At 42.9% G+C, this 27076-nt stretch overlaps 2 protein-coding genes across 2 annotated transcripts in view; one reads left to right on the forward strand and one right to left on the reverse strand.

Moving 5' to 3' along the window:
- Positions 1-27076, reverse strand: part of CENPP (centromere protein P) — a 242805-nt gene that overhangs the window by 96085 nt on the left and 119644 nt on the right. The window lies entirely within an intron of this gene.
- ASPN (asporin) lies at positions 1597-26378 on the forward strand. Its single transcript, XM_080819857.1, has 8 exons — positions 1597-1849; positions 9232-9510; positions 11775-11887; positions 16138-16351; positions 17454-17564; positions 21313-21406; positions 21816-21954; positions 24353-26378. The coding sequence occupies exons 2-8, from the start codon at positions 9261-9263 to the stop codon at positions 24548-24550; spliced, it is 1119 nt and encodes a 372-aa protein (XP_080675983.1). The 5' UTR covers positions 1597-1849; positions 9232-9260; the 3' UTR covers positions 24551-26378.

Below are 27076 nucleotides of genomic sequence, written 5' to 3' on the forward strand. Positions count from 1 at the left end.
CGGCACAACTCCTGGGCTTACTTCCTTCCCCACACCTTTGACCAAAGATCAAAGCAAGGACGGGAGAAAGACGGGGTAGGGAACTCGCAGTGGGGAGAGGTGGTACAGGCTGTCCTACACCCTTGCAGAGCAATCTCGCCGGAAGTGCCTCCCGCTCTCTAGACCAGAGGCAGAGGCAGGGAGCGCGTGTCCCACTGCCAGGAGGAGCTGCCACTCAGCCCCAGCCCAGGGCTGCCATGTAGAAACAGGAGCACACGCTCGCAAAGCTTAGCTTGTCGAGAGGAGTGGAAACCTCGTAATTCAAAGAACTGCAATTCCAAACAAAAACACATACACAGGAGCCTCCCGCGACAGATGAAAGCACGTCTGAGCACTCACAGCTGCGCCCCACACGGGAATGTATATGTGAACTCTGACTCGGGGCACATTCACACAACCCTGAGGCCGAGCCGCAACACCCTGGATGCATGTCAAACAGCAAATGCAGGGTGAGGAAAGCCAGACCCCAGAGCCAGCTGCCATGTGCTGCATTCACAGAGCGCAGGGACCGCTCTGCGCGCTTGACGCCGGGCAGCAGCCTCCTCTGGGGAAGCCGGGGCGGGGGCGGGGGTTTCCCAACCAGCGCCTGGTTTGTGAAAATTAACCGAGCTCTACCATTAGGATGTGTTATTTATTTCTGTAATAGACACGCATTAAGGTTGAAAAACAAAACATGGTGCAGGCCAAACAGAACTCTGCCCGGAAGAAACCCAGGTCGGTAAGGGCAGTTCAGCCCTCAGGATGCCCCCGTTCATCAAGGCAGCGGACACGTCCCCGCACCCGACACAACGGCGCCAGCGGGAGCGCAGCACCGGACCCACTGGGACTCCCACTGGAGCGAGCTGCGGTGCCGCGGGGCCCGGCCCGCGGGGCCAGCACACTCCAGGTCCTCTTTACGGGGGGCCGGCCGCCCGTCGCTCGGAAGGGCCACGCGCTCTCTGTGGCCGTGGCTGCCTCACTGCTACGCTGCGAGGTGGGAAACGACAGACTGTGGTGGGAGAGCGCCGGCCCTGCTAACCCACGGGAAACCCACTCTGAAAACCAGCTGGCCCCCAGCCCTGGGCAGCAGGAGAGCCCCCGCAGCTGCCTGTCCCGGGGAGCCGCGTGTCCCTGTCGGGGTCGCAGCGTGGAGGCCGGGGCCGGGGCCGGGGCCCTCCACAGGCCTCGAGCGCAGCGGTGTGGCGTGGCCGCGGCGGGGCCGAGCGCTTCCGCGGAAAGCCTGGGCGAGCGCGCTTGGCGCCGCGGCGTCAGCCACGAGAACGAGGCAGCGGCGCCGCCCCGACCTCAGGTAGAGCTGGACCTGGGTTTACACATCAGGGATGTCGGTACTTTTTACCGAGACCGGTCCATTTCCTAGCAGTAGATTTTTTTAAATTTGTAATCTACCAGTATTTGTTCATTTAAGGATTTCATAAAGTATTTTTTCAAATCAGGTATTTCTTGAATGGCTCTGACTGCACTTTTGATGGCCAGTTGCCATGCATTATTAAACTCCCTTTTTTTCTTCAGAATCTTCCAGTAGACGTCTAGAGTTTAGCTAGAAGTCTTGGCTACGATACAAACAGTGATGGAAAACACATGAGCAGTAACAAGTTTTAATCTGGCCCCTCAGCACTACCATGGGCTAATCTGTGGAGGCAGCTTGTTCCAGTGTCAGCCAGGGTGCAGCCACACCGCACTCGGCAGCGGCGGGCTCCTCGGTCCCGCACCGCCTCACCTCTCCGTCAGCAGCACCTGGAGCAGCGAGACACGACGCAGCAGCGCGCAGGCTGGGACCTGCGACCCTCAGGACTGACTCTCCTCTGACAAGGTATGTTTTCAGTCTCTTCTTCGTGTACAGGGAGCAATTATTTCATAGCGGATACTAAGGGGATATTAACGTTATTAACATCAGTGCTTGTGAAATATGTGATCAAGCTTATCAGCAGAATTCCTTAAAAATCAGGACTTAAATACATAACATAAAATTACTCTAGCCTTTAAGTTTTATATAGATTGGATTTATTTTCATGTCACTTTTACAGTTAAATGAAAACCTGTTATTATGCTTCACCATAAATGTTAACATGATTGATTTTAGAAATCATTTAAACAAAAATCTTTTGAGTATGCTCTTTTAGGAAAATAACATGACCTTAAAATAATTAATGATAATGAAATTGGTGGATATCACAAAAACATTACGTGAAACAGCAAATATTTCTTTCCAAATGTAAAACTATGATGTTTTCTAATGTGTTTTCAAAATATGAATTATTCAAATGTCAGTTTTACTTACACATTTGGATATTAACACTGTTTTTGAAAAATGCCTTCCTTATTCTTATGTAATAATATAGCACTGGACAGTTAACATGGAGATGCATGTAATTCCAAGACAGAACAGTTATCAGCAATACTTCAACTAGCTCCATATCTAATAGGGAAGATCAGAAACTTCTTTCACAAAACTCCAGAGTCAGAATTTAAAATAAAGATTTCCCTTATCTTCTCCCAAAGTAAATTTTTAAATTAAATCTTAGATGAAAAGAAATTAAACAATGTAGTTGATATTCTACTCCCTCAGACTCTAAACAGAGCATAGCATTCCTTCTTGCTAGTGTGTTCAGAGATGTGGTAGCCACAAGCCGTGGCCACATGCTGAGGGTGAAACCTGATGGTCTACCCCTCTCTAAGAATACAGTGTTGTTCTTTTCAATCCCACCAAGAACCACTGTGTTGTTTAAAAAGAAAAAAAGGAAATACAAAGAAATCATAAGCCCACACACATGGGAAAGTATCTGGATGTTTTTAATTTGTTTTCGGTGTTTTGCAACACAGCGTGGTGGAAAGAAGTCTTCTGTTTCCACCAGCTGCTCCACTACAAAGGAGTATTTGGGTACCTGATCTGATGTTTGAGACAAAACACATTAACTTTACAAGCCAAAGTCTTAATGCACCGTATCAGACAGTGGAGAGTGAAGAGGTAGGAGTGTTTTGTTTTTTAAGATGTACTGAAAAACGAACGAAGGACAAAAACTTGTGTAAGAGGAAAGGCAGCCACAACTTCTTTATCAGATGCGATTTACAATTCTAGGGTAAAGTGAATTATTTCTCTAAGGACAGTGTGGTCTTAAAAGCATCAGTTTCCTTCCAAAAGGCACTCTAAGTGTCCAAGTGCATGTTTGGACATTGAACTTTTCCTTACTTGCTCAAGTACAGAGCTGAGCCTCGACTGTGCCTGGATCCAGCTCAGATGTTCTGTGAGTACACGAGCACCTTCTGTCACATTTACGACTGACAACTACTACTAGCACTTGGGAACAGATAGGGACAAGTCAGCCAAGGGAAAGGGTCACCAGGCAGACCTTTAAGCATGGGATTTAAAAGCAGCACAGTGACTTATTTTCCTAATAATAGTGTCTGAGAGGAAATACCATTTCACTTAGACAAATTTTCCATTCTAAGTTTGTGGAACATTTAAGTGGAAAATAAGAGTTTATGCAGATTCGAGACACTTCTTAGCTCCATTTCCAGTCCAGAGGACCTGGCCAAACCGCGTGCTCCGTCCTCTCTGAGGAGAGTCTGCTTACTGTCTGGAAGTCACTGTGGGATTGGGGCTGGCCTGGGGGGGCTGTGGGGGGGGGTGGCGATGCAGGAGTGAGGAGGCTGGCCTTGGCCCCTCTGCTGTCAAAGACAGCAGTAGCAGTGGGAGCAACGTCTCAGAGGCCCTTCCTGGCTCCAACGTGCCACAGTTTATTAGTAACAGCAGTAGCACTGAAATAATATTCCAGATATTATTCTGATTAAAGGAAACTTGAAACCAAAAAGTCCAAAGCTTTCCATGAGTAATAATCTCTGGCAAAACTGGTCTAAACTGGGGAAATACTGAGTCTTCCTGAGAACAAAACACAAACTTTTTTTTAAAGGTTTTAAAAATAGCACAACCTACCACCCAAACTTATCAAATAAGAGCTTAAACCTAAATATTAATAAAACTAAAAAATTTAAAAATAAGAAAATTTAAAGTCATTTCACTTTCAGTGAGAAGTAATACTCTAAATTCTTTCTGAATAACAGGAAAACACTGCTATATAGCGGTCCCTCCTGGACACCCCAGTATTTTTCTACTGATAAAAAACTGGTCAGTCAGGTTAGGGCACGGTTGGGGCTTACTATCACTTGTACTTTCTCACCTCAGATGAAGGGTGTAAAGGGTGAATCCCTCATGGAATCAAGGCTTGCCTGACTTCGGTTTTTAAGGAGCCAGGATATAAAAGAATGCAGAGAGATCACATTAATCTTCTATAGCTAACAGAAGTCAGAAGTAGTACGGAAAGAACATGCCAGAAGGCACTTTGGGTCTCCATATAAAGAATTTCCTATCCAGCACAGATGGACAACAGGGGAACCAGATGCCCCTAGGAGCACTTGCTGGAGTCATGCAAGCAGAGAATAGACACACTAACTGACCCAGCATGTTCCGGGGAGGCTCCAACACCTGGACAGAGTTTCACCTATGTGCCATTTCCTGACTCCGCAGGTCTCCTCCCTCACTTGCAGAGGAAGGGCCAAAGGAGGCACGAACAAGGGGTGCTGCCCCATCAGCCAGCAACCAGACAGTGTCCCAGGTACCACAGGCTTGCCCCAGCCCCAGAGCCCTCACCTCCTCCAGGGCAGGGGGTGGGGCTCACTGGCTGATGGGTCTCTTGACCCTGCAGGCGGGTGGTCTGCAGCCCTGATGCCTGGCTTGCCCCTCCCCTTCAGCCTCGTGTGGCCTCCTCACATGGCTGTCCCTGTCTGTCTCCGCTAGTCACACCTGATCCTCGCCTTCACTTGGCTCCTAGGCTCTCCTGCGTCCTGGGGCAGGAGAAGCGAAGGCGAGTTCCCAGCCCCACTGCCAGGCCAGAGAAAGCCCAGAAGTGTTTGGAGCTCTACCATGTTCCTCTTTTTATGTGGATTTGTTAAGGTTCTATGGTTTTCTTATGTCTATCACTTCAGATAGAGTACTTGTTACATAAATTTCTCTGGTCTAGACAGGGAACCTACAAGCCCCTGTATAGCTCTAAGTTTCTACAAGAAAATACTGAAACTCAACCATTTCAGTAATAACTCCTGATTAAACTCATCTCCCATAGACCAGGGCAACTGGGGGCAGGCCTCAGGAAACCACAGCCCCCAAAGATTCCCCAGGTGGGTGCTGAGTCTGACTCTTGAGAGAAGGGTGGATGAGAAACCTTTGATTGTACAGACTGTCTGATGCTACAGAAGTGGTGGGGAAAGGCAGAAGTATATAGAGGACCAGAGCAAATTGTGTCAGCAGACTGATAGCTAAAATATTTAAAAACCAACATAATAATTTAAAAAATAGGCCCCTAGAAAGAGGAAAATAGTCCTTCACTCAATAGCCTATTCTCTGTTAGGTTTGCATATTCTATTCCAACCTTTTCTCGTGTATGTATATTTTATAGATAGCTTTACATCTGTTGGTCTCCAACAGTAAACTGAGAGTGTGAGGAATAAACAGATCTCTGGTGAAGAATTCTGCCCTGCGAGTCTGGAGACCACACACCTGGAGATCCCTCCAAGGTGCCGGCCACAGTGCACGCAGTCAGCCCGGCCTCCTTGCAGTTCAGTTCTGTTTATTAACTTAGGCATGTGTTCAGTTTTTCCATGAATGCACCTGACATTCCAGCATTGGCTTTTACAACAAGCCCCTGCTTGGCTGAGAGTAGCGGATCAGGAGCTGTGGTTTTATTTTTTTGAGGACGGAAATGAGGGAGGGAAGAGGATGGGGAGAGAGGGGCCTCTGCGTCACAGATTCTGCATCCTAACTCTGCGCCTGGTACACAGCAGGGCTCCGACACGTGCCCACTGGAAGACTGCAGCAACCTCCAGCAAAGGCAGAGCCAGGGGCAGCTGTGGCCACAGAAGGCAGAGCTGCAGAGCAACAGTAAAGAATCAACTGGTACCGGGGACAAGCCTTGGTGTGACTAAGGACCATTCAGGGCTGAATTAGCCAGGGAATGGGAGTTCTGAAAGGTCAGTGCAAAGCTGGGAACCAAGTACTAGGGAGCCAGGAACCACACAGATGCCTTAGGTCAAGAAACATAGGGGATCCAAGTTGGGCAGGCTGCTGGGAAGCAGTAGTAACATGCCAGAGACAAGGCGATAGTGGAAACGGAGCCCAGCTGAACTTAACAGGTGCCTATACCAGGGTTCCTGGGTGCTGGGGGACTGGACACAGAAAGGGAACCTGCCCATCCCTGAGCCGGCCGACAGACACTGCTGGGCCTCACACGGCCAGCACAGGGTCTCTGCACCATAGGAATCTGACCACTCCTGCCCTCCCAGCCCAGGCTGGGCATGCACCCCTCCTTGTGTAGACGGGCGCCAACAGCAGTGTGTGGACTGGCTGGAGAAGAGAAGATGACAGTGTGTGGCTGAGGCCACTGGATTTCAGGATGCAAGAGTGTGCTCCCACATAGGTAGCAGCAGAAAATGCAGACAACAGGTTGGGAGTGTGAGCTCCACCTCGGGGATTAACTCTTCTGGTTATGTGGCTTTGGGGAAGCCGCTGAAGCTCTCTGCACCCCCCATTCCTCCCGGTTAATGTGGGGGGCATGTCTGGAATCAACTGAATTGACGCTTCCATAAGGCGAGGAAGAGGTGGGAGGCCAGGCTGGTTCTGAAGTCAATTATTAAAATAAGTGTTTGCCATTCTTAGCTATGTCCTGATCTCGGCATAATTGAGCATGGGTTATCACAGAGAAATCTCATGTATCTAGCTGGGGACGCCCAGCCACCCACTGGACAAAGTGCTCGCATTGTCATTTGGATTTCAGAGTTAAATAATGCTAATTACCAGGTGGATAACTGATCATAGAATTCCCCCCCCCACCTTCCCCTGGGGATTAAAAGGCATTACACACATAATTGAGTACTTTAATTCACTTTTGATGCCAAGTCCAGAAAAACCAATGCCATGGAGAGAGGTTCAAGCTGATTTCTGGGTTCTGGGAACCTGTAAGGAGCTGGCACGGCTCAAGGATTTGGGGAGCCAGGTCTTCCTGAGGCTGGACCAACTGTGACAGCCTCTGGATGGCCTGTGTGGCTAAGGCGCTCTCGTGCTCAGGTCCAGCAAGGGAGTCCAGCTGGACTGCTGGGGATCTGGCTGAGGGACATCTGGGGAGAGTGTGCGTGCCCTCTGGCCAGAGCACAGCCTTACCAGTGGGCATCTGTTTGCCACCAATTGCATACCCCAAAGGGAAGACTGGCATAAATCTGCTATAGATGATTTCAAAATGCTTTTAATTTTTGAAAATTACAAAGACCGTAGTTCGCTTCACAAGTGAAAGTTAAGACACACCTGCAGAAAAATCTGCCATCAGACGACAACAAATTTATGCTCAGAAGGTTCTGGATCATTCGTTTCCAGTTTTGTGTGGGCTTTAAAAATACAACTGAAAACAACTCCGCCCCTCAAAGAAAGCAAACAAACAGAACTCAGCGGAAAGATGAACATGAAAAGAATAAGAAGTCTGGCCCTCAGATGCTCTGGATCAGGTATTAGACAATGGAACAGATTAAAAGGAGGAAATCCAAGTACACTGCGGAAAAAGTGACCAAGTCTGAAAGTGAGGTTGGTGGTGGCGAGGGGGCTTATTACAACCTCCAGATGTGAGGCCAAGGCGACATGTGGGTTTTACTTTGAAAGGGTCATAGGTATTAAGGCAATGGAAGGATATGGGGAAGATGGAGTCTGGTATGATAATCTGTTTTAGTTTGTATTTTTTTATTTTTATTTTTTAAAGATTTTATTTATTTGACAGAGAGAGATCACAGGTAGGCAGAGAGGCAGGCAGAGAGAGAGGAGGAAGCAGGCTCCCTGCTGAGCAGAGAGCGCAGACCGGAAGGTGATCCAGGACCCTGGGATCATGACCTGAGCTGAAGGCAGAGGCTTTAACCCACTGAGCCACCCAGGCGCCCCCTGTTTTGGTTTTTAAAAGCACTCATTATGCGGCGCCTGGGTGGCTCAGTCATTAAGCATCTGCCTTCAACTCAGGTCATGGTCCCAGGGTCCTGAGATCCAGCCCTGCATAGGGCTCCCTGCTCAGCACGAAGCCTGCTTCCCCCTCTTCCATTCCTCCAGCTTGTGTTCCCTCTCTCACAGTCCCTCTGTCAAACAAATAAAATCTTAAAAAAAAAAAAAAAAAAAGCATCATTAGTTTCCTTAGTAGAACAGTAGTACTGACTGGCCATTATAAAAGTTAAAAAAAAAAAAAAAAGACAATACATGTCATTCATGGTTCTACTACACAGGATTATGAATTAGCTATATTTGTGCCAAGTTTTTGAGTGTTTGTAAGTATATTTTACATATAGATTTTTAATATTTGCTTTCTGTAATTCCAAAAATACAATGTTCTGTTTATTTTTTTTTAATTTTTGAAAGATTTTATTTATTTATTTGAAAGAGAGAAAGAAAGAGTGAGAGAGTGCAAGCAGGGGGGCTGAGGAAGAGGGAAAAGCAGACTCCCCACAGAGCAGGGAGCCTCATGCAGGACTTGATCCCAGAACCCTGTAATCATGACTTGAGCCAAAGGCAGATGCTTAACCGAATGAGCCACACAGGGATCCCAATATTTGTAAACTTTGTAAATATTTTTTAAGTTCAAAAGTATTTTATGGAATACATACACCCTATTTTATTTAACTATTTCACTTAAACCATTAGTTATCTTTAACTTTTTGCTATTATCTATAATTCTGTGGTGTACATCTTTATGCACATTAGAATCATTTCCTGGGACTAGATTACAAAAAGAATTAGTGGATGAAAAAGATATTTTTAAAACTTCCAATACATACTGCCAAACTGCTTTCCAAAAACTTTTTACAAAAAAAATTTTTTTAGGGGTGCCTGGGTGGCTCAATGGGTTAAAGCCTCTGCTTTGGCTCGGGTCGTGATCTCGGGATCCTGGGATCGAGCCCTGCATCGGGCTCTCTGTTCTGCAGAGAGCCTGCTTCCTCCTCTCTCTCTGCCTGCCTCTCTGCCTACTTGTGATCTCTGTCAAATAGGTAAATAAAATCTTTAAAAAAAAATTTTTTTTTTTTTATAAATCACCCTAGCAATGGGTCAGAATAGCTCTGATTGTTGTTGTGCTCTTATTAGCTCTGATTTTGTTTAACTCAATCTTAGTGTCTCCTTAGTTCTAGGTTGGTCCCCTACACGAGACGACATGAAGGAGTGTGTGCTCCTAGCGCTCTTGGCTTTATGCTCTGCTAAGCCCTTATCTCGCCCGTCATATGTGACGCTGAAGAACATGATGCTGAAGGACATGGAAGATGAAGTGGGTGGTGACCCTGATGATGACAACTCTCTTTTTCCAACAAGAGAGCCAATTAACCCCTTTTTCCCTTTCGATCTGTTCCCAACATGTCCATTTGGATGCCAGTGCTACTCGAGAGTTGTACACTGTTCTGATCTAGGTAAGAACAAATGTCAACTTATTTTGGTGAAAATGTCATTCTGATAAAATTGAAAGGATAGTAAGAGTCCTCACTGAAATTTCAAAAATCAGCTAATTGTAGAGCAATTTTTTCATTTAAGTTCTTTGAAAATGTAACAAACCCAAAGTACACTGAAACTTATCTTAAAAACCCAGACAACCAAAGGAAAGCAATGGGAATTTCATATATAGAACATTCCCTTCTCTTCTAAAATTTGAATGAAAATGGTTCATTTTAATTTCCTTCAGAGAGAATGGACAGCACTGTGGTTCATTTCAGGATGTCAGCAGTCTGACAGTGTGCCTTCTAGTAACATTCTATAAGGATAAGATAAATTGCCCATCTACAGCAATAAACAGGTTATAGAGTTTGTGAAATCTCTAATCTAGACATTTTAAAGTCAATGCTCTTCGTTTTGAATGATTTAGGTTTAGAACTATCTAGAAAAGAACTGACTGCACTAAGTCACTTTCTAAAGTCTTAAAATGCATAATTCTCTGCTGAGTATTTTTTCAAATATTTCTAATGAAGATGCTCTTGAATAGAGGGGTACACTCATACCCTGCTCAGGGAGAGGGTAAGATGGGAAATGCACACCAGAGGTCACTGTACCTGCCCATTTCCAGAAGAGGGGAAGGCTCAGATGTGCCCCACCTGGGAAGCCAAGGTGTGGCACACACCTGTCATGCTGTACATACCTCACCTCTCCTACGCAACCAAGACAATGAAAAGGGTCTGTAGCTCTGTCACTCTTCCTCCCTTAGAAAATTAATTTCTTTCCAGAGCTTCCAACTTCATCAGGGGTGGGATGAGCAGGGTCAGTCCCAGTCTGAGCTCCCCAGTGCTTTCTGCAGAGCCGCCCACTTCCTCCAAGACCTTCCACTTCACTTCCTAAGACCAAAATCGTCTCTGGTCAAAATGGATCCCTTGCTAACCTGCCAAGTGACTCCCCTTCCCTTTTACTATCTATGGTCGAACTTCTAAAAAGAGTGAGTCATCGCTGTAAACTATGGAAGGAAAAGTACTCAGGCCTACGGGGTGAAGTGCTGACATTCCCAGTATACTGAGCCCTCCAGCGGGGCTATTAAATATACTGCTGCTCCCTAGGAGCAAGGATGGCCCCCCAAAGCATACTAACATCTGAAACTCCCTGTAAAATTCATCAAAAAAGATGAGTTGATGGACGAATGGTAAATATAGTAAAATATTGATGGTAGAAAGCGACTATGGGTTTTCACCGTAAAATTTTCCACTTTTCTGTATGTTTGAACATTTCAATAACAAATGTTGGAGAAAAACAAGAAGGTCCCATGTTCGTCAAGCATAACTACTGTACGGCCTGTCTGATGACAAGCATGGTGGGTATGTTCGGCCATCTAGGGAAAGCAAGAAAAGTAAGGAAAAAATGCACCGTGTACAGCTCTTGGTAATTTCCGCTCTTCTTTGTTTTTTTAATTTAAGAGGGGAAAATACCATTAAGTCTTTAAGTAATTTAACATGAGCTGAGTACCTACATACATTGAGCGCACGATGCAGCTGTCCCTTAACCTCACACAACAGACAGCAAGCTACTGTCAAACCTGCGAGGAGGAGTGCGAACTGACCGGGGAGGTCAAAGCAATGGCTGGAAGAGACCCAGTGCTGAGGAGGGGAGGGTGTTAGCAAAGGTTACTGCACACCCAGACATCAACAGGGAGCGATGGATGAGTGTTTTTGTAACTCAAATTTAACAGACAACTGAGTAGAGGAATTCATTATTAAAGGAAATACGTAGTAACATTTTAAAGAATGTACATGAAAATAATATAATTTATTTTCTAAGCACAATTTTCTACATGTTGAGGCTTCTTAAAATGATCAAAACCTACAGGTTCCAATTCAGCCCTACAAGAGCCTGAGAAATGGCAGGGAATGTCACTGCTCCTCAGCGCGAGGGCTTCAGGTGCACCTCAGCTGCAGTCACCTCCCAGCAGTCATATTGGCACACCCTAATTTACCTCCTTATCTGTCACCCTGTGCAGATGAGCTAGACCCAGCTAGACACCTTGCAAAAATACCTAAGTTACTTGAAAAGGTCTGCAGGTCTTTCCAAAGAGCAATGTTTTTGCTGTTTCTCAATGGTAACCATGGATTTTAAAAGATGTACATTTCTATCAAATTAGAAAACTCTTCTTTAAAAAAAAAAAGAAAAGAAAACTCTTCTTTAGCTTATCATGTATGTGACATGTTCGTTTATTTCTCAGGTTTGTCCTCCGTTCCAAGCAACATTCCATTTGATACTCAAATGATTGACCTTCAAAACAATAAAATTAAGGAAATCAAAGAAAATGATTTTAAAGGACTCACTTCACTTTATGTAAGAATATATTCGTTCATATTTAAGTGAAAATCTCTATCATTGTAAAAGGATTACTCGTATTTTGTGTAAACAAGTCTTACTTTTCTTTCTTTTTTTCCTTAAAGATTTTATTTATTTATTTGACAGAGAGAGAGAGAGAGATCACAAGTAGGCAGAGCAGCAGGCACAGCTGGGATTGGGGGGATGGAGGGGTGGGAGAAGCAGGCTCCCTGCTGAGCAGAGAGCCCGATGAGGGGCTCCATCCCAGGACCCTGAGATCACGACCTGAGCCAAAGGCAGAGGCTTAACCCACTGAGCTACCCAGACGCCCAAGCAAGTCTTACTTTTCTGTGTGTGAAGAATGACAAAAATCTCTGATACTGAGTAGTGTTCTAGTAATGAGAAATTAGATTTGATTAATTTAAGTGATGTTAACTGAAATGAAAGCCAGGTAAAAGGCAATGGGCTAAGAGTTTAAGTAAAAAAGGTCCTAAAATGAGCGTATCATCTATTTAGGTAATCACAGTCACTATACTGTGATGATGGTTATTAATAAGAACTCATTAGCATACAATTTAAGAAAATCTGTAACCAAATCTGTTGACTTATCTGAAGACACCACTAATCTCTGAAAGCCGGTCATGCATTATATCTACTTAATATGTACTTGTATGGTGTTTTCCCCTAGACTTCCCCCCCCCCCAAGATTTTATTTACTTATTTGACACAGAGAGAGAGAGAGAGAGATTGAGAGTGAGTGCACAAGCAGGGGAGCAGCAGGCAGGAGAGAAGCGGACTCCCAGCTGAGCAGAGAGCCCGATGTGGGTCTTGATCCCAGGACCCTGGGATCATGATCTGAGCCGAAGGCAGCTGCTTCATCGACTGAGCCACCCAGTAGTTCCTCCCCTAGAACTTTAAAAATGAAAAATAATTTTTCCTTACAATATTTATTAATATTTTCATTTTCCAAGATTTAAAAGACTCTTAGTTTTCTATGTAACACTTAGAACCTCTAGATTTTAGCAAGTAAAATATCCAATTTATTTTGTAATTGTGTTTTAGAAGAGCCTGATTCCACACGTCCCAGCCACGGGGGTGTCCACTCTTCCCTTCAGCATGGAGTTAGGGTGGGAGTATGGAGGGAAGCCAACACTCCCCTTCAAGGCTATGTTTGCACATTCTCATGCTGGGCTGGAGGGCAGAAACGTAAGGCCTGTCATGTCCAGGGCAGTTACAGCACTGAGAGGAGAAGGTAGAGATACCATGGCCACATCATTCTCTTTCAGTCACCCATGTAGGCCTGTTCTCCTCTTGTCCTCTTTCAGGACGCTCTGCCTTCCCATCACCCTCAGGTCAGTGCATGGACACTGATGACCCATCATCAGTGCAGGCAAAGGGGAGTATTTGGTCCCATCATGCAAGCAGTTCATGTCTGCTGGATGAGCAAGGTCACTGAGGCTGGTCGTGTTCTAGGCACCACAAGGAATGCTCTTTCCTTACGCTTTCTACCTATCCTCTTGGCAAAGCCACGCCTCCCCGTGCTGCCAGGTGTGGGCTCCCAGGACCGTGACTGGACAGCTTAGATTTGGTAAGGCTCAATACATAATAAAGTTTCCATACTAAAAAAAGAGCGATTAGAAGAGCATATATTTATCTAATAATGAGGCGTCACTTAAATATTAGGATAATCCCATGAAGAGTCTGTCCAGTCCATCCCACCAACATCAGACCACAGAAACTTCTGGAGAATGGCAAGGCCATTATTGACTCTCAGAAGTTCGAAATACAGTCTACAATACTTCTGCCACTTCTTCAGCTTTATAACCACAGGAATAATTAATGTTGTATTCAATACCAACATCATAAACAGTTTCTAATTTGTCATATAATTTTATCACATTTTAGGAGTATCCAGGGACTTAGCCCACTTGTACTCCCATTATTCACTGGGAAAGGAGTCTGAAAGGTGTCAGGAGCAGTGTTAGGCCTGTTACTGTCCAGTCAGTTTTATGTGGCACTTGTTGGAGGGGTAATGAGTTCTGGAATTAGGTGGGCCTAGGCTCAAACCTTGGCCCTACTAGAAGGAAGTGTTGGGCCAGTGGCCTGCCTCGCCAAGCCTGACGTCGCCCACTGTAACAGAGCTGTACCAACGCTGCGAGACTCACTCAGAGCAATGAATGCATGTAAGACGCCAGCACCCAGCGGCTCAGTGCTGCCAGCAGCCCTCGTGCTTCCCGACTGCCTCAATGGGAAAGCACTTCTCATTGCATACTTTCTACCTGAATTGTGGGCATGCGGGCTATTTTAAAATATTTAATTGTAATGTCATCTTGTATGGTACCTGTCCTTAAAGACAATCAAAACGTTTTTTAAATATTTTATAAATTCTCTGTTTTGGCTGTTTGGCCTTCTGGTTCTTACACCAAGGACAAGCCATCTTTAGGGAATGTGTGGGATCATTACCCACACGCCCAATTCATGGTCAGCTGGCCACAGCCTCACTCATCAGGACAGCTTCTTGTCTGACCTCTGAAAGGCTACCCTTTTCTGATCTTCTGTCCTTACCTGTAACCACACTGCCTGGGGCTCTATGACCATCACTTCTGGAACGGCAGATGCTCCGCTCACCCAGTCTGTGGGGGTCAGCCGCAGGGGGCCCTCCATACAAACTCACTCCGTCCTACACTCCTCACTCTTCCTTTTAGGCAGCTTTGGCAACTGCACATCCTAACGAGAGGATGCAAACAATTCCCAGGCACGTGCTCCCTCTGGGATCCCCAACCGGGGAGGCCTACAGCAAATGCTCACCATGGCAGAACAAAGCACAGAGGGCAGAGGAACTAGGCCAGACAGGACCCAGGTCACTCTTTGTCACCGGGCCCATTTCCTCGGTGCGAAGGGGAGAGAGATCATTTCTGCTAAGTTTGTATCACAGGGTTGAGTGAGGGCTCACCAAGTTGTTACCCCACTCTTCCCCAAAGGAGAAGAGAACACACTTAGCTGGTGGCATACAGGAAAAAGGACATGTTACCACGTCCTGTTCTCCTTCAGGTGAGACAGTACACCTGATGGAAAGGTAAGAAAAAGGCCTACAGGGCGCCCAGCTGGCTCAGTCGGTGGTCTGACTCCTGATCTCGGCTCAGATCTCGATCTCGAGTCGTGAGTACAATTCCCAAGATGGACTCCTCACTGGGTGTGGAGCCTACTTAAAAAAAAAAAGGCCTACAGGAAAGAGAATAATCAAGGGAGTATAGCGGCCAAAGTGTCTGTATTTCTTCTGGGGAAGAACCATGACCATATTAAGTCTATGTGGACACATCGAGAAGGTTGGTGTAGTATGGCATTGGTGACAACATTCATAAATGGAATGACTCTAGAGCTGCTCTCTGAAAGAAGGTCCCAAGCAATGAAGCCCCAGCCACCGCCCTTGGGAAAAATGGAGTAGTTCCCGCTGCCCAGCACACTGGGGAGCTCTCCACATGCCTCACAGGCTTGACTCCCGACAGTGCAGAGCTGGGTTGCTGTTTGGGCTTGGAGCTCCTTTGAGGCTGTGACCACAGGGCCCTGACAAGGGTCTGAGGTATTTCTCAGGATGCACTGCTATCTCCCCAGTGTCTTCCCCAGATACGTCAGCATGTGGAAGGCACTTGGTAGCAGTTTACTCCTACATGTCTCCAGTTCAGGAAAAATGCTTCATATTAGTAAACATGAAAGAAGTGTAAGGTTTTCAAAGTACAGAAAATCATACAAAAATATATTTCATGTGACTGAATAGATTTTCACTTTATTTTATTTGAGAGAGAAAGTGAGCAAGGGAGGGGAGGGGCAGAGAGAGAGAGAGAGAGAGAATACTTAAGCAGATTTCCTACTGAGTGTAGAGCCTGACCCGGCCTGGAACCCATGACCCTGAGATCATGACCTGATCCAAAACCAACCCAACTGAGCCACCCAGGCGCTCCCCGAATAGATTTTTAGGTATAATACCATTGATTACTTCCATGAAAGGAAATGGGGTGCTGGGGGTAGGACTTAACTGTGCAAATACGTCACCTACTAAAAGATAAACCAACGTTTCAAAACCACTCTGTTCCAACTCAGTAGTAAATATTTGTTTTAGCTTAGACTGGACTGGGGAATTATTTACACAGTTAATAAAGTATGTGAATGTCATAATTTCCATTGTTTTCCATAAGTAACTCATCACTGCAGAATATTGGTAAATCAAATCCGCCTCATAATATTGTGTATCTCTTTATGCTTTAATCTAGGCTTTGATTCTGAACAACAACAAGCTAACAAAGATTCACCCAAAAGCTTTTCTAACCACAAAGAAGTTGAGAAGGCTCTATCTGTCGCACAATCAACTAACTGAAATACCATTTAACCTTCCCAAGACACTAGCAGAACTCAGAATTCATGATAACAAAGTTAAAAAAATACAAAAGGAGACATTCAAAGGAATGAATACTTTACATGTTCTAGGTAAGTTCATGCAAATGGATGAAACGTTTTGGTATTATATGCAATATGCAAACAATGCAAACAATATGCAACAATGATTAAGACTGGTTTTTCCAAAATTAACTTTTTTAATCTAACAATTTCTAGCTGAGCCATTTATAAATCCAAGTATCAGACAAAATTTATAGCCCTTAACGAAATATGCCATTTCTAACACATACTCTCAAGGATCCCCTTTGAAACACATACAGTGGTTTCAATTTTCCGAATGCACCCAATCAGTAAAACCTGTTATTCATATTTAACATAAAGGTAGTATTTAAAAAAAAAATGATAAGGGTATGCTTATACCAAAAAAGGTAGTATTTTTAATGTGTTGTTTAAACCATTCAAATACAATGTACAAAATTAATTCAGAGAGTATTTGAAATGTACATCTAATTTACATTATCTGCTTTAAGATTGCTGAGCTAAGGAAATTTCTGTTGTACTTTATAAACTCCATCATATTTTACTTCTGCCATCTCCCTCTCCAATATTCATTCAAAATTTGTGATCAATATTCTCATTCACTTCCTCACTTACTTAGGTCAGCCAAATGCCTGGCACTTACCAAACAGCCTCACTTACTGGCATCTCCCTAAAATTATATTTCTGTTAATCAAATAACAATTTCTAACTGACTTATAATTTTAAAAGCTTAGGTGACAAATAAATGTACACTGGAAAACACAAGTGTTTTAAATTATATGAAGGAGTATCTTTTTTTAGATGTAGTATTAATACAACAAAATATGCTCATGGTCAGAACAGAGTGATAACAAGTCACTGATTTAGTAATTCAAAGCAAAAATCTATTACATATATTTTCTATAACAAATCTATTCTAGTATTAATCTACCATAATATAAGCATATTGTTACTTCAGCCTACATAATATGAAGCAGTCTTTCTGAGAGCAACAGAAAGGGGCACAGATAGATACAAAAATAAACACAGCGAGTGAAAAAGAGTGCAGGATAAAGCTTGAACTTCTCAGAATGTTCTTGAGATGTCTGTGCCCCCACTGAGTCTTCTTCATACACAATAGATACGTGCTAAATTATATCATTTGCCTCCGCAGAAATGAGTGCAAACCCTCTCGATAATAATGGGATCGAACCAGGGGCATTTGAAGGAGTGACAGTGTTCCATATCAGAATTGCAGAAGCAAAACTGACCTCAATTCCTAAAGGTTTGTATTTATTTAAGATAAAATACTTTTAAAAAATTGTCACTTTTAAACGACCAGTTATAAACTATATACATTGTCAAAACCCAAGGTGGTCAGAACACTTTTTATCAGTATGTCTGGTCAGGGTAGTGTGAAATTTGTTGTCTCCTCACACACATAAGAGCCATATATAGTGCTTTTTCTTTTTCCCAGGATGAAACCAGAATCTTTTTGTTTCCCCAGTGAGAACAAACATTCAGAAATAATGAACTTTCTATTCCTTCTTCTTAACATTTACTATTCTACACCTGTCACTCTGTGGAGCACCTGCTAGAGGTGGACACTCTCTAGAGGAGAAAGCTGGGGAAGATGCATGGCACCAGAAGGCTCTGGCAGGGGTGGGCGTGCACCCTGTACCCATTTCTTCACTCGGGTGCTGTGCAGATTCAAGGGCCAGTGCACAGAAAGGTCTGCAGATGGTGTCAGGCAGCCGGTGAATGCCATCTCCTGGCATGATGGAGACTTGTTCTTTATGATGGGACCTGAAGCTGGTGCCTCAAAGTAAAGTGCTCTTTAAGTTTGCTCCTGGACAGTCTTCTAGTGTTCTGCCCCAAGCTCCCAGTATGGCAGTGAGCTCCACCGACTCTCCTTTTTTGGGAACCACGTTCAGAGGCCGTTTCTCATCTCTGACAGGGATGCTCTCTCTCTGCTATGAGGATGACCTGAGTCAGAAATAACCCCTGTGATTAATCATATAGTTTCCTTTTGAACAGCTCTGTCCTTCAGGGGCCACAGGAAAAGCAAAGACTTTATTGAAACCTTTTTCTACTATCCACCTGATCCAGAAGATTAACAAAACAAATAGCAACTCTTAAGTTAAAGGACAACAGCAAAGCTGGTCTTAGAAATCAAGTGGTGATCTTTCACTTAGGAGAAAAATCATATAAAGTAAAAGTTGGAAAGACAATTTTTTTTTATACAGGAAAAATCAGTTTAATTCAGAACAGCACAATTAAAAAGCCACCTTATTCAGCTTTCAATAAGGTAGCTGTTTTTCAATAAGAACCTAAAATGATTTACTTCTCATCTTTCATATACCACCAACAAAAATACATGCCACCTAACAAGTTCCATACATAAAATGCCTCTGACATGCTGACAGCAGGTGACAGTGAAGGGCAGGCAGAGGGCAGGAGAGAAGGGTCAGGGAGGAGAAAGGCTGAGGCTCGCTGCGCCAGGGCTATGCCCACCAGCAGCCTCTCCTACACTGCAACACATCCCGAGAGCAATTCTCTTCAAGTTTCAGTGTATCTGAAAAATGAAGGCTTAACTTCTCATGATGTTTTCCAGATTTTTCCAAAGGCTTAAGGAACATATTACATCTTTAGAAATTAATTTATTGTTAATTAATTTAAGGACTTTATTTATTTTTCAGAGAGAGCAAGAGAGAATGCATAAGCAAGGATGAAGGGCAGAGGCAGAAAGACAAGCAGGCTCCCCACTGAGCAGGGAGCCTAGATCCCAGAACCCTGGGAACATGACCTGAGCTGAAGGCAGACCCTTAACCGACTGAGCCACTCAGGCACCACTAACTTCAGGAATTTAAATTGGAATTAAATCTCTCAATTTATGTAACTGCTCTTTCAAGATCCCCATGACATTCAAACGCCAGTGAAATTTTTTTGTTTTTCTCATTTATTTGCTAAAATGAGAAGGCTGATGGCTGAAATCCAATCATCACTACCCCGTGCAGCAGGATGAAATTAGGCAGAGGTCCAAAGGGTCCTGACCAGAACTGATATGTTAACACGAGGAGAGGTGAAACGTGCCTTCCTCCCAGGTCATTTGGAAAACTCTGCTACAGAGCAGCATGGCATGGAGGGGAGAAGACACCTGTTGGAACGCAAGAGTAGGAATAGAAGGATCTGTGCAAAAGCAGGCACGTGTTTGTTGACCGCCACTGAGCTCCCACCGGGACTCCGGCCCTGCTTATCACCCTGCAGGGCTTCTACTTTTCTCTTGGGTCATCCACTTTCTCCACGCCCTAGCAAAGGGGACGATCCTCTCAAGTTCTACAAACCCTCTTCTGAAAAGTTTCCCTGACCGCTCAACATATTCTACTACAGGCTAGAACATCTATGATACTTTCTTAGTGATTGTTGTATGTGTGATGGATTTGCTCAACTAGTATGTCCGGTCTCTGAAGAGAGAACCTCCCCTCTGTTCTCTTCCATATTGGAGGATAGGGCCATTTCGTCAGTATAATTCAGCTCAACTAATCAGAATTCAAAAAATTAGAACCCTCTCAGTTTAGAATTGTTTTCCTGTTCTCTAGTTTTTTTTTCCTTCTAAAATCCAATGGAATCAATATAAATTCAGCCAGTAAAAGTACTGATATTTATAAGGATGCTTCAGTTACCTTCAACAGACTTAACCACTAATAAAGGAAGGAAATGTTTTCAGTAAGACTTGCAAAAAAGAACACTTTTCCCAGCTAGCTAGAACCTATGGTTGACAAACAATACATTTTATACACACACACACACACACACACCCCTAATAAAATGAGGTGTGATTTAATTTTCAGGTTAATCTAGGGAGGGTAGGGAGGCCTGGGGTCAGAACACGCAGGGGTGAGAAGAGAAGATGCCCGTGTTCATAAGGTGCCTGGCATGTGCCAGGTTACACTGTAGATGCTTCTCTTTATGCAGAAACTACTACTAATTGAAGAGAATAAATACTTCAATAGATCCAATATATCAAACAGAGTAAAAACCATGTGTTCATAAAAATACTAAAAAAATTTCACTGGTTACCTCTTACTTAAAAGAAGCAAGCATTTATGCTGCCTTTTCTGTAAAAATTGTATTATTACACAGTGACTAAATAATTGATGAAGGAAAATTCCTTAGATATCAATCTTACTGATAAATGTACTAAGCATGACAAAATCAGAAAATCACCATTTTTACATTCCTAATGAAATAATAAATCCTATAGCACTCATCAATGAATGCTAAAACCATAAGGTGAAAGACTGATCTACTGAGTTTAATCCAGTCGCTACATCTAAGCACTAGCTTTTAAGAAATGACTAAGACAAACAATATGCGGAAGCCTTGGTCCAATACACAAATGAGTTATCTCAAATCAATATCTGAAAGAAATCAATGCAAGACAGGGAAAAAAAAAAGGAAGATGTACTGAACAGTAAAAGAAATTTTAAGAGATGGGAGAACCCAATACATTCTGTAAACTTCTATTTGGACTCCTGCCTGAACAAATGAACTGTAAAACGTGTTGGAGATCACTGGGGAAAGGAATATCCCATGATCATGAAGAATTCCTGTGACTTCCGTTAGCTGTGACACTGGACAAGATGGTCCAGTTATGCAGAAACAAAGAGGACCTGATGAGTTAAGGACATCTGGTGAGGCCTTTACCGGTGAAGTGACATTATGTATGGAATTCGATTTTTAATACTCCAGCAAAAACAAGTGAATGAAGAAAAACAAATCAATGAACAAGCCAGTCACGGACAACTAATGTGGTGGATGAAAGACACATGGGAAACTGGACCCTGCAGTGTGGTGGCTCATGACACTAGCTTCTATTTCTGTGTGAAATTTTTCATAATCAAAAGTTGAAAAAAAAGCAGATCCCTAAAGGACTGTTTAAGTCTATAGAGTGAAACTTAACAAGTACATGAAAAATCAGTGGGGCTTGGCTTTACTCCATCTAACATGCCTATTTCTTTTCTTACCCCTAGATCTGCCATCAACTTTACTGGAGCTTCATTTAGACTATAATAAAATTTCAACGGTGGAACTCGAGGATTTTAAACGATACAAAGACCTGCAAAGGTAAAAACCCTCCAAACCCCAACTCAGAAGTGGTAGGGATATGATGGAAATACTAATGAGACCGCTGGAGAAACAGAGGGACCTAATCAAGACTGTCACTGTCGTGAAGGTAAAACGAACAGGGACATCTATATCTTACTCTGTCTTGGGGCTGGCAGAGGGACACCAAGTGAAATGAGGAAAAAAACTTTTCAGATGCCCTTTGGTAGGAGTTGGTTAGCTACAGAGTTGTTGACAGGGAGGAGACAGCCGTCACACCCTAAAATGGGTTATGATGTGCAACGAGGAAGAAGCTTTCTCTGAAGACAGACGCAAATGGCTTGGGCTTCTGTTTCCCACTCGGCTGTGGTGTTTTCAGCTAACCATCACAATATCTGCTAAGAATTGACCCATTTTATGCCATTTTTAGGCTGGGCCTAGGAAACAACAGAATCACAGACATTGAAAATGGAAGTCTTGCTAACATACCACGAGTAAGAGAAATACACTTGGAAAACAACAAACTAAAAAAAATCCCTCCGGGATTACAGGAGTTGAAATACCTTCAGGTAAATCATTCTTCCACTCGTGTTTTGTACATACTAGTACTTTCCTTTGTTTTTGTGAGATGTGTGAGCATCTGAAGCAAAGACCATGCAAGCAAGCAGCAAGGGTAACTGATTTGTAACGACTCTGCAGGTTGCCCGAGGCGTTAAGATACGGCTTCTAAGCAGACATTAGCTAACGTGCTCCGGCATCCCTTTCCATCCTCCAGCTTCTCCTATTGCTGAAGCTGGCAGCAGAGTTACTGACCAGGCTAATTTCAAGTTTTGGGGGTGGCAGGGGCTATGTAAAGGCAGGACTGGTCAGGAGGAATCCGAGGAGGATCGTACATCCTTTCATTCTGGAAATGTTTCACGGAGAGCATGTGGACAAGGTCCCAGGTATTTTCATTATCAGTGCAGTGCTAGATAAGAAGTGGGTATGATTTTAAAAAACTGATGTCAGAATACATAATCAGAAGTCAGTGTTTGGGGCATCATGGGTTCCCCTTTCTTCTTCTTCATTGTTTTTGTTTGAATCTGTCAAACCTTGACCAGGTCCAAAGGGCCCCACAATCCTTGGAGCATCTGATAAAGTCTTAGATCCTCCCAAGAACAAAAAATGAACACTATACTTTGCGCACAGATTTAGGAGTTTCACAAATCTCCCCGATTTTCATCTGTGTTCCTCACGTTAAGAATTCCTACTTAATCCCAATTCACCTTAGTCGACTTTTCTCATGTGCTTTTCTTGATTTACAACATTCTTATCTTCCAAGAAGCAAAAACACATTGAGAATAAAACTGGGCGTTGTTTCTTCCTGATTTATCTTTAAATAAGTTTTGTTAAAAAAAAAAAAAAGTTTTGTCCACTACACAGATTTGAGATAAAGCCATCAAAATGGATGTGGTATATGCAGATGGCTGTGAGTTTTATTTTTTTTCCAAGTGCTGCATTTAAATGTCTAACCACTGAGCATAACCTGAGTCTTTCCCTTCTCAAGCCATTCCCAATTTGCATTCTTTAACAAGTAAGGAATTTACTCTGATTCCAACTTCTGGCTGCTTTTAAATCTACCTATACTCTTACTAGCATTCTTTTTTTTTTTTTAAATAGAATCAAAACACACACAAAAAACCAGAATTATAAAGGAGAACACGAGTCATAAGGGTACAATTCAGCAAATGTCCACAAAGTGAGTATGCCGACATCCAGCACTGTTTCCCAGTGAGGCCAATGCTGTGGAAAACTACAACTTGCACTGACCACGAACTGCTGGGAAACGTGCATGAACCATACAAAGCACCTATCACAAAACCCCCAACCCTGCCAGACGGCACAGGGGGCTCCAACACCAAACTTAAAGGTTTTAGCAATGCCCAGATTTCTCATGACTGGCTCAGATCAGTCTCACCAAAATTTAAAGGCACAATCTAGAGGTAATGACAGCCAGAACTGATACCTTAGCCTCATCTGCAAAGGCTTCTACTCTGTCATCTGCCAAAATGCTGTCAGGAGACTGCTCTTACTTCTCAGAAGTCTCAATTGCCAAAAAGACCGAAGAAGAATTAAAGCGAAAGGAGGGAAGTCCCTACACTATTCATTCTTTCTGAATAATAATGCAAAAGACATTTACAGTTTATAAAACCGTATTTTGTCCATTGGTGCAAATAAAGATTTGACTGTTGATCCTGTATTACGCATATGTATTCAAGCTGTTAACAGACATATTTTTCTATAAAGCAGCTTAAAAGAAAGCAGCTCTACTCTTCCTCACCTTGATCACAAAAAATGCTAGCTAACAATTCATATTCACAAGCCTAATCTTGGGAGCATTCAACTTCATTCTTCTGCTCATTTCTAGTACTTTTAAAATACAGTATTATCGGGGCGCCTGGATGGCTCAGTGGGTTAAAGCCTCTGCCTTCAGCTCGGGTCATGATCCCAGGGTCCTGGGATCGAGCCCCGCATCGGGCTCTCTGCTCAGCGGGGAGCCTGCTTCCTCCTCTCTCTCTCTCTGCCTGCCTCTCTGCCTACTTGTAATCTCTGTCTGTCAAATAAAATAAATAAAATCTTAAAAAAAAACACAGTATTATCAACATGCAATATAGTAAGCACATGCACACACACCGCTATGTATAGGTAAGAGAAGAGAAGGAGGGAGGCATGTGCTGACTGGGCAGTGTGCTCGGGGCGGTAGCAGGAGCTGCAGTGCACACACAGAACACTTCTGTGTATCACACAAGATCCCGAGGGGATGTAATCAATATTTAACAGGCATAAACAAGTATTTATATTTTAAATGAAATACATTCAAATAAACGTGAAATAAATGGACAAATAAGCCCATGAAAAAACGTGGACTACAAAAAGAACATCTTCATTTCACACTGATTGTGCACTTTCTTTCTCCTACTGCCACAGATAATCTTCCTCCACTCTAATTCAATCACAAAAGTGGGAGTGAATGACTTCTGCCCAACAGTACCGAAGATGAAGAAAACTTTATACAGTGCGATAAGTTTATCCAACAACCCGGTGAGGTACTGGGAAATGCAGCCTGCAGCCTTCCGTTGTGTTGTGAGCAGAATGAGTGTTCAGCTCGGGAACTTCAGAAAGTAATTAGTATTATCCATTTAATATAAAATTAAAAAATTGTTACATTTGGAATACTTGAACTCTATTAAAAATGGTGGTATTATGCAAACAAGCAAAAGCTATTCCTAAATGGTAAGTCCACTGACTTACTTTATGACAAAAAATTTCAACAGAATTTTGCAAAACTATTGCTACATCAGGATTGAGAAACACGCATCTACTGCAGTTTCCTTTTGTAAATACAAATGGATTCTGCACAAATCTTATGCTTGAATATTCTTTTCTTAGTAACAACAACAAAAAAAAACCACATTCAGTATTTAACACTTTGTTATCAAATGGATTTTAAAAAGAACTGTACTGTAATTGGAATGCTTGACTTAGCAAAATTTGTGTTCTTTCATTTGCTGTTAGCAAACCAAAATTGACAAGAATGGTTACATGAAGAGCACATTATACTATTCTTATTCTTTAATAACTCGGGTAGTACTGTAATGTTTCTGTTAATGTTGAAGTATGATTTCATATAATCTTATTCAAATTCTCATATCTTAGAGCTTTACTGTTTTTATGTTTAACTCCTGATAATAAGGTCTTCCGTGTTTATTAGCAACGTGACCGATGCTATTCATAGCATCTGGTTTCAGACTATAGCATATGCTCTTTAATTTAATTATTACCCAATTATAAAACCTCTATAAAAATACATAGTGAGTGTTTATATAAAATCTGTAATTCACATTCTTTATTATCTCAGTTATTATAACTTTCAACAGTACATCAATTGTTAGGTCATAGGACAATGTCACCTCAAAGCTAAGGAGTACTTTCAAGATGTCCCTTGTAAGATCTTGGCTGGAAGAGCCGGACTCTGTCGCTTCTACACAAACTGTTTACTCAAATATGACAAACTAAACAACTCTGAAAACACAGCTGGTATAACTGAACAGGCAGAGTCCTAAACAAAACACAAAGAAACTAAAGGTCTGTGCAAAAGCTAAGCATACCCTATGTATTTTTTATTTACATTCAACATAGGCAAAGCTAGAAAATAAAAAAAAAAATTAAAATACTGGCTTGAAGTAAAATATTTGTGCTTTGGTTTAATTTTTATTCTCCCATCCAGGAACATAAACTATTTTTCAGAAAACTCTAACTTATTTATAACACTTTTAGCACAGTATTAATGCTTTCTCATAGGAACATTACTGAAATATTCCAAATTATGCTTGTGCTATGAAACATAATCACCTTTATCTTAAACTACCACAAAAACTAAATTTTAAATCATTTTGAGGGTATAGAAAAATATTCCATATATGATGTAAGGTGGGGTGAAGGGTTTGGACATCCAAGTCAGCAATGGGTAAATAGCAATAGGTCTTGTTCTTCCTAGTGAGGGCCTCCAACTCTGGCACTGCTGGCACCCCGGGGTGGATTGTTTTGAGATTGGGGTGGGGGATAGACTGTCCTTTCTTTCGGAGAAGGTCTCTGCCCACAAAACGCCAGGAGCACCTGCACCCCTACTCTCACAGTGCATCACCCAACAATGTCTGCAGACATTGCCAATGTGGGGGGTGCAAGTGGTGAGGGCGGAGTCTCATGGAGCTGGGTGAGAACAATGCTCTACAGGACATTTACTTAATTTTTAATTCTGACCTAAGTTTGGAAACTTGGAGCAAAAAAATTACTTTTGCTTTGTAAAACTATAGAGACAAGATCAAAGTGTGATTAATATACTAGAAGGTGGATTGCCTGAGTGACTCAGTTGGTTGAGGATCCCAACTCCTCCTCTCAGGAGTGTAAATTCAAGCCTCACATTCAGCCCCATGCTGGGCATGGAGCCTAATTTAAAAAACAAAACAGATAAAATAAAATAAAGAATAAAAGTTAACCACCAGTAGTGATATGACAGAATGATCCCAGGGATGCCAGGCTTTGAGTTGTAAGAACAAGACCAGAAATCCTGTTCCCTTTACCATCCTGGTAAGTCACAATCTTTTTGAGTCTGTCTCATCTACAAAGGGTAGTGGTGACAATACTCATCAGTTAGGTTGCCATGAGGATTGAATGACAAATTATATGTGAATTTTCACAGAATGAGAACAAATAATACTAAAGCTTGCCTGGTACCACAGAAGATTTGGAATAGCCAAAGCAATCTTGAGAAAGAACAAAGCTGGAGGTACCACAATCCTGTATTTCAAGGTATCCTACAAAGCTATACTAATCAAAAGTATGGTACCGGCACAGAAACAGACTCATAGATCCATGGAATAAAATACGAGCCCAGAAATAAAGCCATGCTCAGGGCGCCCGGGTGGCTCAGTGGGTTAATAAGCCTCTGCCTTCAGCTCAGGTCATGGTCTCAGGGTCCTGGGATTGAGCCCCTGCATGGGGCTCTTGGCTCAGCAGGGAGCCTGCTTCCCCCTCTCTCTCTGCCTGCCTCTCAGCTCACTTGTAATCTCTCTCTCTGTAATCTCTTGTAATCCTTCTCTCTTACTCTGTCAAATAAATAAAATCTTTTTTAAAAAAAGAAATAAAGCAATG

This window comes from Martes martes, assembly GCF_963455335.1.
Source record: "Martes martes genome assembly, chromosome: 12".
Classification (NCBI taxonomy): Eukaryota; Metazoa; Chordata; class Mammalia; order Carnivora; family Mustelidae; genus Martes; species Martes martes.